The 14,185-nt window shown below is 39.0% G+C and overlaps 3 protein-coding genes across 3 annotated transcripts; 1 reads left to right on the top strand and 2 right to left on the bottom strand.

Moving 5' to 3' along the window:
• Positions 1 to 1,072: 1,072 nt before the first annotated feature.
• On the top strand, positions 1,073 to 2,366 carry MELLADRAFT_66325 (uncharacterized protein; the record flags this gene model as incomplete). Its single annotated transcript, XM_007414161.1, has 6 exons — positions 1,073 to 1,105; positions 1,232 to 1,245; positions 1,366 to 1,466; positions 1,602 to 1,693; positions 1,813 to 1,939; positions 2,065 to 2,366. The coding sequence occupies 6 exons, from the start codon at positions 1,073 to 1,075 to the stop codon at positions 2,364 to 2,366; spliced, it is 669 nt and encodes a 222-aa protein (XP_007414223.1).
• Positions 2,367 to 2,709: 343 nt separating this feature from the next.
• On the bottom strand, positions 2,710 to 3,951 carry MELLADRAFT_38559 (uncharacterized protein; the record flags this gene model as incomplete). Its single annotated transcript, XM_007414141.1, has 6 exons — positions 2,710 to 2,748; positions 2,838 to 2,918; positions 3,017 to 3,163; positions 3,272 to 3,339; positions 3,432 to 3,573; positions 3,655 to 3,951. The coding sequence occupies 6 exons, from the start codon at positions 3,949 to 3,951 to the stop codon at positions 2,710 to 2,712; spliced, it is 774 nt and encodes a 257-aa protein (XP_007414203.1).
• A 7,622-nt stretch (positions 3,952 to 11,573) lies between these two features.
• Positions 11,574 to 13,337, bottom strand: MELLADRAFT_91347 (uncharacterized protein; the record flags this gene model as incomplete). Its single annotated transcript, XM_007414140.1, has 9 exons — positions 11,574 to 11,772; positions 11,834 to 11,952; positions 12,025 to 12,120; positions 12,195 to 12,269; positions 12,329 to 12,475; positions 12,554 to 12,670; positions 12,775 to 12,822; positions 12,966 to 13,168; positions 13,289 to 13,337. The coding sequence occupies 9 exons, from the start codon at positions 13,335 to 13,337 to the stop codon at positions 11,574 to 11,576; spliced, it is 1,053 nt and encodes a 350-aa protein (XP_007414202.1).
• Positions 13,338 to 14,185: the final 848 nt, after the last annotated feature.

Genomic DNA, 14,185 nt, shown 5'->3' with positions numbered 1-14,185 from the left:
AATCCCCCGTTTTTGAAAAAAAGTTTGATCTTTTCGTCTTTGAAAGAATTGGAAGGAGATGTGGAAAGTTTTAAAGAATGTGATTGATCGAGGTGGGATTGATCCCATGGAAACATCTGCTATCAATTGTGTGAAATGGAACCATTGACCTTTATTTTTAAAGTTCTTGATAGTTTTCATTTTGAAGGTTTAGTCTGTTTTGAGTTTATGATGGTTGAGATTTCGATTTTTGATTAGAAAATCTGATTTTGATTTGATTTTTTTTTTGAAAATGATTCTAGATAATTTTAAAAATAAGATTTTGATGATTTTATATGGGATTTTAATCAATTGGAAACCTTGGTTAAAAGATTATAATCGATATCAACTTGAAAGGATTAATGAAATCGTTCAAAGGATTGTTAAAGATGATTTGAAATTGGAAAGTTTAAAGATAGTAAAAGATTTAAGAATTAGATTGTTGTATTTAGAATATAAACATAAAATCGTATGATTCATGAATTAGGAAAAGTAAATATATGGGGATTTTTTTGGGGTGTTCACACATTCGAAGATAGTGATGATCAATTGAAATTCGATCATTAAATCGTCTTGCTTGGCCTTCAGATTCTGTGCTTGTAGTAGTAAACCAAGCAACAGAATCAAGGATTGGAATTTCTATTTTTAAAGGAATATTATTGAGATCAATACCTGTTCTCCCCTATCAAATGAAATCAAAGGGAAACTTGTGAAAACTTACAAGCTTTGAAAACTACTTACTTGATTGATTATCTTGCTAGACACTTTGATTGTATTCTATCTTATCTTTAGTCACATATGTATGTAGATCCAATCCTTTTGATGAGTCCATGAGTTCAAAGACCAAAGTGCAGCTTGAGAATCAAAGTACGGCGTCGGCACAGTACCGATCAAGTTGATGAATGAAGTCCGATCCGAAAAGCACCGACTTTCTCGGGGTATATGTGATCATGGTGAACTGGACCTGTTCCAAATTTGAACTTTAACACATCAAAATCAATCAAATACGATACCAAGAGAAGACAAGAAGACATTCAAGAATCAGTCAATCAGAATGGACAGAAAAGGAGCATATGGTACTTCAGCTGTTAGTACTTCATCATTATTATTACCATTCAAAACGGGGTTTCTTTAAAATCAATTTATTTCGAATGGTTTTTTGATTTATCAAAACTAAAAAAAAATCAAAACCAAAAAATCAAAAATCATATAGGCAGGTACAGATTTGTAAGTTAATTTATACCTTTTTCTTTTTTGAGAAAAATCAAGTTTGAATCTTTCAAGGAATTTAAATTAATTAATTTTTCTTTTTGATTTTTTTTTGATTTTTTTGATTTTTGCTTTAAGTCGTAAAACATGGGATAAAAAAGAATATGAAGAAAAAGCAAAACAAAGAGATGAAGAAGAAAGAAATCGAATGAAAGAAGTTGAAGAATCTTTACAAAATGGTATGTAATCATCCCCACACAAAAAAACCTTTATGAACTTTTATCAATTCTTTATATTCATCGAAAAGAAAAGAAAAAACTAACATTTTTGATTATTTTTTTTTGCGACGGATGGGGGTGATGGGAAAAAAAAAGGTAAAAAACCAAAACGAAAACTTAAAGATGATTTACCTAAACCCACTGAATTAATGAAACAAAGAGAAACACCATTAGAATTAACGAAAAATGTAAGACCCAAAACCCCCTCCCAAAAAGTTTCTTATATCCTCTTTATCTAAATTGAAAAAGTAAATAAACTGATGAAATTCAATTCTCTGTTTTCTCTGTTTTCTTTTTTTTCTTCTAGCAAAACAAAACGATGATTGTACAAGGTAGTATAAGAGGTCCAGGTGCACCTGGGTTTTACTGTAATGTATGTAATCGAACTTCAAAAGATTCTTCATCTTATTTAGATCATTTAAATTCACGTTTTCGTAAGTTTTCTTTCCCTTCCCTTCACCAAAAAGAAAAGAATACAATTTAACTAACATTGAGAATTTTATAAAACTTTATATATCTTCTTTGTTTTTTTGTTTGGTTTTTGGTTTTTGGTAAATAGATTTAAGACAACTAGGACAAAAAACTCAAGTTGAAAGATCTACCTTAGATCAAGTTAGAGAAAAGATTCAACAATTAAGAACTTCTACTTTACTTTCAACTGATTCGAAATCTTATGATTTTAAAAGAAGATTAAATGAAATTAAAGAAGCAGAAGAATCGAATCGAATTAATAAAAAAGCTAAAAAACTTGAACGTAAATTATTGAAAGAACAACAAGAACAAAAAGATTTGGTGGGAAAAGATGATGTTGAGATGTGTCAGTTGATGGGATTCTCGGGTGGATTTAAGGCTAAGAAATGAACTTTCCGTTTCAATTTTATTGGTTTCTTTTGTATATATATTTTCTTTTCTTTATGTATGAATTGTACAATTGAATTGTAGATGGAAAAGGAAAAGAAACAAATCCAAACCGAAACAAAGAAACAAAACTTAATTTTGATTTTTCTTCAATTTTTCTTCAGATTCAGAATTCCACAAAAAAACCAAATCCAATTTGTGAAACATAAACAAAAAAATAACTTGATTGATATTGATTAAATGGTGGTTGAACATCAATTAATGAAATAAAACAATCCAAAACAAAACAATCTTGGTATAAACTACTAAATCCAAGTACGAATTGAAATCTTTTGATTATTTTTTGTTAAAGGATATCCCAATGATCTTCAACTGCACAACAAAACTAGAAAGAAAAACCAAAAAAAATCAGTCTCAAAAGAAAAAAGATTATGGAAGGGTTGTAAGGTTGAGAGAAAATGATTTTTTACAAACCTTTCCACATGCAACTGATGCTGAAAGACTGTATTGACTAATAGCTATTTTTTCATCCACTATATGATCAGCAAAATCGTCCTAAAGAAAATCAATCAAACGAAAAACGAGTTTAGTTTTATAAATTGGGATCTCTTTGGAAAAAACTTGTAGAAAGATAATTAGAAAAAAACACTTACAGCTCCATGAGCCATTGCACCTACAAAAACCACCAAGTTTTGATCAGATGGTAAAGCAGGAATATATGTTGAAAGTTTTACGGGTTTTGCATCGAAGGAAAGAGTGATTTTGTGTGAGTTGGGTGGTAGGTGATCTGTGATTGGATTCTAATGAAAGAAAAATCAAATAAAAAAATCAGATAAAATATTCAAGATGGTTAGAAAGAGATTAATAGGTATTGAAGAAGAAGAAGAAGAAGAAATCGGATGACTTACTTTGATGACTTTTAGTAGTTTTTCTTTACCTGTTGTAGAACGAATTGATAATTGATGAAGTAATTGAACTAAAGAAACCAAAAAAAACACAAAAAAGGTTAGACACAAAAAGCCGTATAAAGAAAAAGTGATTGGATTTTAGATTTGATTTGTAATTAACCCATTAAACCACTAAATCGTTTAAAAGTTCTTGGAATTCGAACGGTTGGATGGATTTCAATTAAAACGCCTTTAGCCGTTTGGATATAAACTTGTAATCTACCAGCTCTATTAACTGGAGAATCAAGTAAAGTAAGTAAACACTAGACCCGAAAAGAAAAACGAAAAACGTAAGTCTTAGAGGTTTGAAAGGAAGATAGGAGGAATTGGGGGATGAACTGAACTTGATGAGTTATATCAGGTCTAGCTGTTGAGATATCTTTTCCTAATTTACTTAATACGTTTTGATGATCATCACAATTCAATAAAGAATATTTGATTTCTTTTTTGGCTTTCGAATTCGAATTTGAATGATTAAGGTTTTGGGCATAGTTTTCTAAACATGCTTGACTTAGAACTACTATTAGTTTGGGTGGTGTTGGATCGTTTATGGTTGGTTTTTTTTGTAGGTTTGGAGTCGTTGGTAGTAAGAGTGGATTGGTTAATGAACTTGATATGGTTGGGGTTGGGTTTGATGACATGGTATTGGTATTGGTTGATGGGTTTGATCTTTTTCTTTTTGAAGTTGAGTTTGGGTTGGTTGATTGGTTTGTCATGGTCTTTAGGTTTTTGAGTGTCTGATTTTGATTTGTTGAGAATCGATCGATGATCCTTGGATGAGGAGATTGGATGTGATTTGTTTGGTTGGATTTGGTTATTTCTTGTGAATCATATTGTAGAGCGACTGGAAAAAGTTTGATTCAAAGAAAAAAATTATTAAATTTTGGAAACCTATCACTTTCACCTTTCACAGATTTCGACTTATCACCTTTCACATACAATCAATCAATCAATCAAATTCAAACCTACCAAAACACAAAGAAGAGTTCCTTGAACTGTTCTTTATTCAACACTTCTGCACAGGAAACCGGAGAGCTCCCGCTGTAGAGGTGTGTGATGTAAAAGATTTTATTTTCTTATGTTTGCTGTGAATGGCTGTGTATTTCACAGCCTCTACACCGCCTTAAAAACTCTTAGGTATGAATATCACATTTAACAAAGTGCTTTGCTCCTGGATAGCCATTATTGAGGGAGGAGCAAAGGATTTGGTCAAGTTTTCATGAATGTAAACTGTGGTGAAGTGTATGTAGTGTAGGAAAAAAAATTACATCATGCACCTCGATAAGAGCTCTCCGGGGACCTTTCTGCACGTATTTACAGCAAAAAAAACTTACCAGATTGCTCAAGTCCTTTGGCTCACACCTGATCCGTGTGCTTGCTTACAAAACACTCAGTTCCAATGTTTTTTATTCTTTACTAGAGTACAGGTGGAGAGTTAGCTTCAACAAACCTGGACTTGGCTCGAGTTCAACATGATGCCCTAAGAATGAAGGTCTATTGTTGGTTTTCCTTGATGCTTTCAACCATTTGGTCACAGATGAGTCTACCCAAATCATCAGGCCTAATTTTGTCATCTCTACCTTTTTTTTCCTACCATCATGTTTTTCTTGCTCTAGTATGGTGGGAGACACCAAATATGAGGAAAAGCCCAAAGAATCTTGAAATTCTACGCGAGCCTGCAATTCTCAATTTGGTGAGAAGCTGAGGGTACTTGTAAGATCACCTCAGCCAGAGCTCCTCAAAAGTAGCTTTTTAGAATGTTTCATTTAACATCACAAGAGCTATGCAAACTGGGGTATCTTACATGTCAAGCTCATCTCTCTGAAATAAATGAATACCTCACATGAAAAGGCCACAAAAGTCTTGCAACAGCTCTAAAAAGATAGTTTTGGGAAGCTCTGGATGAGAGAATCTCAAAAGTTCCCTTGACCTCTCACCAAGTTGAGAACTGTGGGCTTGCGTAAAATTTCAAGATTATTCAGGGATTTCCTTATCTTTGGTGTCTCTCACCATAGTTGAACTTGTACAATAGCTGTGTTCAAACCAAACCTGGTTGCACAAAAACCCGGTACACCTGGTTGAATTTTTGGCTGGAAGCTGTCAAGAGCTGTTGCTAGATACACAAAGTTACCACCAAAAATGCAACTGGGTGTACTGGGTTTTTGAGTCAACCGGGTTTAGTTTGAACATGGCTAATGGTCAATTGAAGGGAATTTGAAACCACAAATTAAGTAGCATAACCTCATACACCTTGATGATGACAAAATGATAAAGTTCCAATAAAGACTTCCTCATATATAATATTAATCACTCATACTCATATAGAATACTAAAAAAATTATCTGTATGTTGGATTCAATCACAACAAGACAATCTAGTAAGCATCATGTATGTCTTACCACTGAACTGTATCACAGTTAAGCATCTGAACAAGGTTTGAAAAATGTTTTGCATCCTGCCTGAAGGATAAGCTCAGTGAATAACACAAGTAGCCTCAAAAAGTAGTCTTCTTTCATCCCCTTCAATAACAAACACTTCATAGATTGGGTACCTCATGATTTCAAATTTTCAAGCTCACAAAGATATTCAAGCCAGTTACCAATAATCTAGCCAAGAAAAACATGTTTAGTTTTCTAATGTGGAGAAATTTGAACCATAGATCAAGACTTGATTTGAGGAGTTAAGGTTATTGAATTTGCCCTGAATATTGTGAGTTAAACTCAAAGTGTTTGAAGGAAAGATGAATGATCAGAGATAATCTGGGGACAAGCAATGTATATACATAATTTGAATTGAAAAAGTCTAATGGGGCACAATTGATGGTACAGGACATCAGAAAATAGAATGATGAGTGGTATCTTGAGGCAAAAAGACCTGTTTTATATAAGTGCTCAGGTCACCAGAACAATCACAAGATCAAGTAAAACTTATTAGAAACGCACCTTGGGAGGGCAAAGCACTACCATTTGAAATCATGAAGGTATGATTGGGTTAACCAACAAAAATCAGTATCATTAAGCAACAAATGTGCTTTGATGCAACAAAACACACCGGAGCCAAAACAGAAGAGATAAAACCTGCACCTTCTTTTCTACTTTGCTCCAAACTGAAAAAACATTTCCCTATAAAGAAAAGAAAATTGGATATTTAAGCAAGGTTAATTATGAAGTGTAATTTTTTGATTTTGAAAGAAAGGCAGTAGCAAACTTGATCAATTGAAAACATTAAGGCCATCAGTCAAAGGAGTGGGTGATATCCTGGGCAATTGGACCTTGAAAGTTGAGATTACATATAGAACAAACAACAGGACTGATTGGTGGGCTTTATAGGTCTTGGTAATGTGTGTGAAGTATGAACTGATGATCTGTACAATCCAAAAACTCATAGCTCATTGGAATGTTTGGATTGAGTGTGGATCTCTTCTTGATTGAGAGTTATGTATGTAGTTGGAAGTCAGGGAACATGCTTTTTGAAAAAAATGGCTTTGTCTTTTTGTTTAAAAAAAGCATCTTGCTAAATGATGCCCTAAACCCAAACGTGGAGGTGCTGCCAAAACATCTCCCAGAAGTTTGCTTCCCATAAAATAGCCTATATTGCTGGGTATGGAACTGCATTGCCAAACAGTACCTACATGTTTCCTTTGGTGTGGGATAACACTTACAACATTTTCCAGTTACCAAAATGATTTTTGAGTCAAAAAATGATATTTTGAGTCACAAGAATGCTTTTCAAGTTACAAAAATGATATTTTGAGTTACAAAGATGGTTTTTTTAAGTTACAACAATACAACATTGCTTTCCAAGTCACAGTCAAACCTCTGAAATCTGGTACACTTGGCCGACACCTTTTGCACAAGATAGCTGATATTATTGGATTCAAGAGTCAAGGACTCAAGATCCTTGTTGGAAGACCAACTTGGTGGGTCAAAATTTGACCATCTAGCAGAGGATACTGGATTTTTGAGGACCATATTGCAGAGGTTTGACTGTATTAAAATGATATTTTCACTTACAACAATGAATTTCAAGTTACAAGAATGATATTTTGAGTTACAACAATGCTTCTTGAGTGACAAAAATATCATTCTTTTGGTCCAAAAAGCTGTCTTGTAACTTGAAATATCATTTTTGTAACTCAAAATGCATTCTTGTAACTCAAAATATCATTCTCATAACTCAAGATGCATTCTTGTAAATCAAATCTGCAGGCAGCACTTTTGCTCCTTTGAAATTCACATAAAGGGACCAGAAGCAAGAAAATTGGAAGGATGAGAGAAATTTCCTATGTGGAAGTATTTAATTACCATTATGTAGCATGTGGGAATAACAGCATCCGACCAAAGACCAAAAGCATTGGCACCTATTGCAGTCCAGATTTAAATTTTATGATGACTTGAAAACCATTCTTGTAACTCAAAGTCTCATTTTTGTCACTCAAAATGCATTCTTGTGACTCAAGATATTGTAACTCAAAAATCATTGTCCCAACTCAAAATCTCTCTTCTGGAGAGCAATTGGTCTTGGAAATGCATGAGAATGCTGAAATAGGCAGCTACTTGCTTGACACACACACATATTTGAGGAAACTTGACGCCCACATTACAAACTTGAAGAAAATTGATGTAGACACAAGAAAAATAGCACCTAGATACCAGGGAAAGAATGTAGGCAGTGCCTAAATCTATGTTTGGGAATACAGGCACTGTTTCAAACAATGCCTACAAGTTCAGAGGGCCATCATCTAACAATATGTATATCCCAAGAAAAAACATGTTTTTTTTTCAAGGACAACCCAAAGAAATTCCATGTGGATTTTAGATGCCTGTCGGGAGATCCTTCAAGATTTAAATACCAAGAGGTGCACAGATAGGGCCCATTCGACGAGCTTGAGCACCTATGAGCACCTACTCAAGTACCTCCGAGTCAGGCGTAGGCTTCTTTCGAGCCAAGGTGCCCGAGGCTTAGGATGAGCAGTGAGGTCTTTAGTGTGATGCGATTTGCAGTACCGTTATATTTCCAATAGATTTAACCAGCGTAGCAAAGAATTCCTTTTTGCAAAAAAACCATGAATGAAGCTTGCCAATGTGAAAACAAAATAAAATCAAAAAGGAACAAGAGAAAGACAGTTAAGAAAATATAATGAGGATAGAGCAGCCAAAAAACAACTCGACTATTTATGTAGAGCCTGATATTTCCTCCAGCAACCAACAAACAAGATCTTAGATGTCTTAACCATGGAATATCCGAAACAAAGAGAGCAAGAGACAAAGGATTTCTCTGACCAGACCACTACTGGCGTGTCCAAAACATACATATCATGGGTAGTATCAATTTCAAACCCTAGGTTTTCATGAGCATTCTCTGTTGTACGATCTCTTGCAACGACTAGTTAACGAATTTTTGTCCAATTTTTTTGTAAAAGTTAGAATCATGAAAAGTTCAAAGTCATGCTGATAGTCTTCACTTACTTGGTTTTAGTCACCCCCGGCGGCGGGGTTGAGAATTTTACTTTTCGTCGTTGAAGGACGTGGCCAGCGGCACTGAAAATGGCAAATAGTCCCACAAAGCCTCTGCTTAGCAATAAACTTCACGAGACAAATGAAGAGGGTGTTGCTTACGATTCATCAGCCGAGAGAGCAGCAGAGATGGTGGCTATATGGCATGTCAGAGACATCAGTTTGATTGAAGATGGACGACAGGGGGGAAGAACACAAAGAACAATCACCTGCTAGAATAGCAAAGACAAAAATCTTGGAGGAAACCATTATGAGAAATGATGATTGAAAAGAACGATGTTATTTTGATGAGTTTAAGATTGAAACGGTTTTCGAATGCTTGGTGAGGATGAGGGCCAAATCAATTGGTGGTCGCCTTATATAGCCGTTCGACCGCTCGAAGAACATTGGGTCGCAAATCAAGACTCGCATGTTGCACACTAGACTAACTTAACATTCTCACTCGTTGCTGACGTGAGCATTGAGCTCACACGACGAACTTTCTGGCTGTTTCTGACCCACCTTCTGAATTGAACAGTGAACTTGATAAGTTGTACGGTTTATTTCTGGATCCAACAATCAAGATTTGAGACCCCCTCTTCGTAAGTTCACTCACTCCCTAACTTAACAAAGTCCATGTCATCTGCCAGACTTCGGAAGCAAGTTCTAGCCTGCTGCCAGATGTCAGAACTTGCTTCCGAAGTCTGGCAGATGACTGGGACTTAGTTAGACTCACTCCCATGGTTCATTTTCATTCCAAAAGACAAAATGTTGCGTCCGCTAAGAGCATCAGCACCGGGCCTTGTAAAATAGGGCCCGATTCGTTCGCTGTATGACACCAAGTTGACAGACAAGAACGTGTATGCCTATTCTCGCAGAACATTGTAAAGTTTTGGCGAAACCGAGGCTTTGCAAAAGCTGGAAAGTCCAAATAATACATTGCCCAAGCGGGCTTGAGGTGCTTGTTTTGTTTGACGGTAGGACTTTGTACGTCCGATATTGGTGGGTTAAGTTCAGACGTTTGGTCCTTTGGGGCGATTCTAGGATTATACGCTGCAGTCCATTATACAAAGTTCAAGGTATGATTATACGCGTCGTGTAAACCATACAGGCCGTTTGCAAGGTCCGGTGCCTCAGTTTTATTCTCACGGCTTTGTAAAACGGCCTGTATTTAAATTTTTACAAGGCCCGGTGCTGATGCTCTAAGTCACGTCACGGGCCGTCCCGTTGGCACAGATCGCGATCTCAAGCTAAGACAGAACGTGATTGTACGTGGCAAAGGGAAAAACGCAGGACGAGAAAAATTGTTATTGGAAACAGAAAGAATAACAAATCGAGCGAAGCGGAAGAATTGATCACATACTAACAAAATGTTCGTTGCATCTGTTTTTAGAGCATCTCCAATGCTCCCCAATCTGAATGACTAAAGGTTACGTTTCTGTCAGAAACGTAACCTGTATTGAAGTTATTCAGAAAAACATCATCCAACGGCGAGGTCGAGTTCCCACATGGAACCTCCCGTGTGATCTCGGTTTTTGGGAAATGACACACTCCCATGCTCAGGTCAGCAAATTTGCTGACCTGGCCGAATAATCTGAATCCCGGTATCCCAACGACTATTGGGCCAAAAATAAAAAACCGTGGACTATCTTTCTCTTTCTTTACGTGAGGTGAGCTCAATTGATCACATGTGTTGTGTGGAACACGATAGGTGCAATCGACCAGTTACGTAGATGAAGACATGTGGTGACGGGGGTTCAACCTCAAATGAACCCTATGGGGAATTGAGCAAGAAGCTCAGTTGTCGTTGCAGGGGGCTGTCATCTGAAAAAAATTACAGCTGTCCAGCCGAGGGAAATACTGAGCTGTACATGTATTCGGATTCAGCCACATTGGAGATGCTCTTACTTGACAAATCAATCCATTCAGTCCATTCCCGTCATCTACTCTAGGTTTTTAATTTTTAGGTTGTAAATACTCGCTGTTGAATACTCAACAGTGGGGGGGTGGGACAGTCCTGGACAGTCACTTCGGGCGGAAACCTAGGGTTAGCTTTTATGGGTCTGGATCTCTAAGAGACACCCAAGAGAAAGGAAAGCGCAAACCAGGAAAGCGCACCACAAGGACCTCAAGATTGGGTAAACTTGTCAATGTTGGAGAAACTATATCTTTAAAGCTTTGCTGGGTATTGTATGAAACGGATTAGAAAGTGACCAGATTGGTAAAGCCTAAGGTAGGATTGACGAGGGTGGCCAAAGGCACAACGTCACCCAAGAGTTCCATCGAGACACGTGACGTAGTGTACACCACTAAGGGGTGAGCACGTGAAATTCACGTGGAATTCTCTGGCAGGGCCCTTCCGCGTCAAACCCACGCTGGGACCGAAGACGACGTGGCCACGTGGGCCTCACACAGGAACGAAACGTCCTGCGCCCCGTGGTAGAGGCGTGAATGTCACGCCTGGGTGATATCAACCTCGTGTTGACCGGACACGCAGCCGCGAGCCAACAAACCGCGTGAGTTTTTGATACAGGCAAAACACGCCCCAGTCACGGTGCATCGCTGTGTGTTGCCTCGCAATGGGTCCATGAGCCACACCGAAATGATTGCGCCGGTGCACGGTCAATCAATGCGAGCTCCGCAATCATTTCGGTGTGGCTCAAATAACACTCTCTTGCTTGGATGCTCGTTTTGTACGGGATGAGAATAGGGAGTTCATTAATAAGACCTTTGTTTGGTCGATTTCATTCTAAGTACAAAGATGTCCTTCATTCATCCCCTCCACCGTCGTCTACCTCCTCCGTCTCCATATCCCCAGAGCCAGAGCCACCCCCTGGATTTGCCTGTAAACTTGCCAGAACTTCACTCGGGACGGGGGCTCGGAGGGGGTCTGAGGCTTTGATAGTCGCCCAGGTCCGTTTGCCATTAAAGGCCTCTCGATCATACCACACAATCTCATTGAGGAACCTGAAAAAAGAAAGAGTCAATCAGGGCTCGTGCATTCAATGTATTTAAGGAAAGGATTTACAAGGGTCGATCGCTGTCAGGCCTTTCGCGAAGGTCCGCCAAAGCTTCGTCCATGATGGTCCACTGGCAATGTCGTTTGTTTTCAGTGTGGTTAAGATGGTGGTAAGCTGTCACGTATCGCTAAGATGATAAGCGTGTCCAGTCTCAGGTCAGTCTGATGGTCCCACTAAAAACGAAAACAGGGAGGCTCACCATAAATATGATCCACCTGACCTTCTCAGGCCCCAGCTTGATCATCAAGGCCTTGTCCCCCAGATCTTTCAACTTGGGGATAAACGTCCGTGCGACCTGTTGAATCGATGGGATCGATGATCAGTTCTTTTAACTGCGGCATTTCACAAGTTGAAGAATGCCCAACATACCAGAAGGACGACCGATTTCGCAGACAGAACGGTGAGAGCACTATCCTCTTTGACCCCGAGAATATTGGTGAGAAGCTAGTGGTGGAGGCATCAGCGTGGTTACCTGGGTCAATACTTCAGAAGACAAGCCTTACCACAGAGCGGACCTTGCTACGCTGGTTCTTCAACGCTTCTTTGATAAAAGAGTACATCGCGGTGCCCGGAATACAGGCCTCCCCCGCGATGTAATCTCCAGCGCATTGTTCATCTACAATTTCGGGGTCAAGTTGTTTCAGGTAATTCTAGAGATCAAGGCGGACTTGGTGAATTTACAAAGTTGCATATTAAATAAGAATCCCCGCTGAGCAGTATAAACTTACAAACGTTAAGACCTCTAAGCTATCCACCAGAGTCGTGTGATTTGCCGCCACAGTCCTGCTAAACGCTTGGAGGCTGGGCCTCAAAATGAATTCGCCAATTGCACCTTTGAAAGTGTCCTAAGAATAATTCATACAGAGGAGGGTCTGGGTATGTGCGGTAGAGTCAGATAGAGTAGATCTAGCATCAAAACGATGAAACAAGATATTGCAGAGGCGCTCACTCGGATCAGGCGCCCAGGTACCCATTTTGACCCAGATCCACCCGCGAACTGAGAACAAAAAACAAGGCAAGCAAGAGTACCTAGATATTCTTCATTCGGAAGGGTGTTCTGTAAATTGAACACCCGAGTCGTTAATGGTTAGGATCTTAGGTTCGAGACTCCAATGTAGCACCAGACCAAGCAAACCTTACCTCGTAAACTTTCTGCACCAATTCGACATTCTCCTTGCTCAGTTTGAGGAGGTCGGCAAATTTTTTCACTGCATTCCGGCCAGCCAAAGGGCGTTGTGAGGCGGAGACAGGTGTGTTGCGTGGTTGAGGCGGTCGGAACAGGGTAGCCGGAGCGGGCTGGGGTGAGTCACCCAACCCCGCGAGCGACGTGGCACTTTGAGATGCTGGATCAGGCAAAAGGAAGTTCACAATCGGAATAATACAATGTAAGCAAGTGGGTAGAAATGAAACACTTTGAGTAGATGCTCCGAAGGAAAGACAGCCGAAAGACTGATGGTACTCACGTTGTAAAGAAGTGTCGTTGGGCGCCACCTCATCTTCCTCAACGATCATCTCGTCTTCAAAAAGATCATTGATCAGATCATCCATACCTGACCTTTCTACAAATTGGGCTTGGGTGGACCGGGATCGACTGTGGAACAAACAAAGAAAGAAGTCCCAGAATGGTTTGGAGATCCGAAGAACAAAGAGCGTGAAACTCGACAAATACCACGATCAAGATCTTGAGGGACTGGATTCAGGTGTGGGCGGTGGAAACGCTGGAATCAAGATGTTGGTTTTGAAGTAAATGAACAATTGCAACTGAAAGCTTGAGATGGTTAGTGTTGAAACTAGCAGCATGCGAGTTTGTTAACAAAAACGAATTAGACAAATTCCTAACGTCAGTTTCAAATACCACCCTCGATTTGATGTACACGTACTAAGCTGGGCCCATCTGGACGTATTCAGACACCATTTGACGCAGGTTGAACGATGTCTGAATATAGGCCCAGGCATGATCTTGTTGGGAATGGCCAGGACGCGGAATTCTTCGCTTGACTTGGGTTGAGTTCGAAATTGGAAGAGTTGCAGAGTGATGTAAATGAAGTGAGACGACGTGAGCCAGGGGTGGGGGTCGGTTAAACTGCCCACACACTTCACAAGAGGGGATACATGGATGTCACCCCCTGTGAAGTGTGTAATCCGTCTTCCCTTCGCAAGGACGCTGAGCCGCCTGAGCCGTTTTGGCATCCAAGATTCCAAGCAGGTGAAGGAGCGTCCAAGTGTCAGCCGGGTCGCTCCTTCACCTCCTCCTGCTGATGTGATAAGCACGTGAATCATCTTGAAAAAAATAATCCATGCAGGCATTTCCGAACGGAACGGGGCGAGTTGTAAGTCTCAAAAATCTTTTTGAAGACTTC

Source organism: Melampsora larici-populina, assembly GCF_000204055.1.
Source record: "Melampsora larici-populina 98AG31 unplaced genomic scaffold MELLAscaffold_41, whole genome shotgun sequence".
NCBI classification, from domain to species: Eukaryota; Fungi; Basidiomycota; class Pucciniomycetes; order Pucciniales; family Melampsoraceae; genus Melampsora; species Melampsora laricis-populina.
Note: the sequence above shows the minus strand (reverse complement) of the source record. Positions and strands in the feature narration are given on the sequence as shown.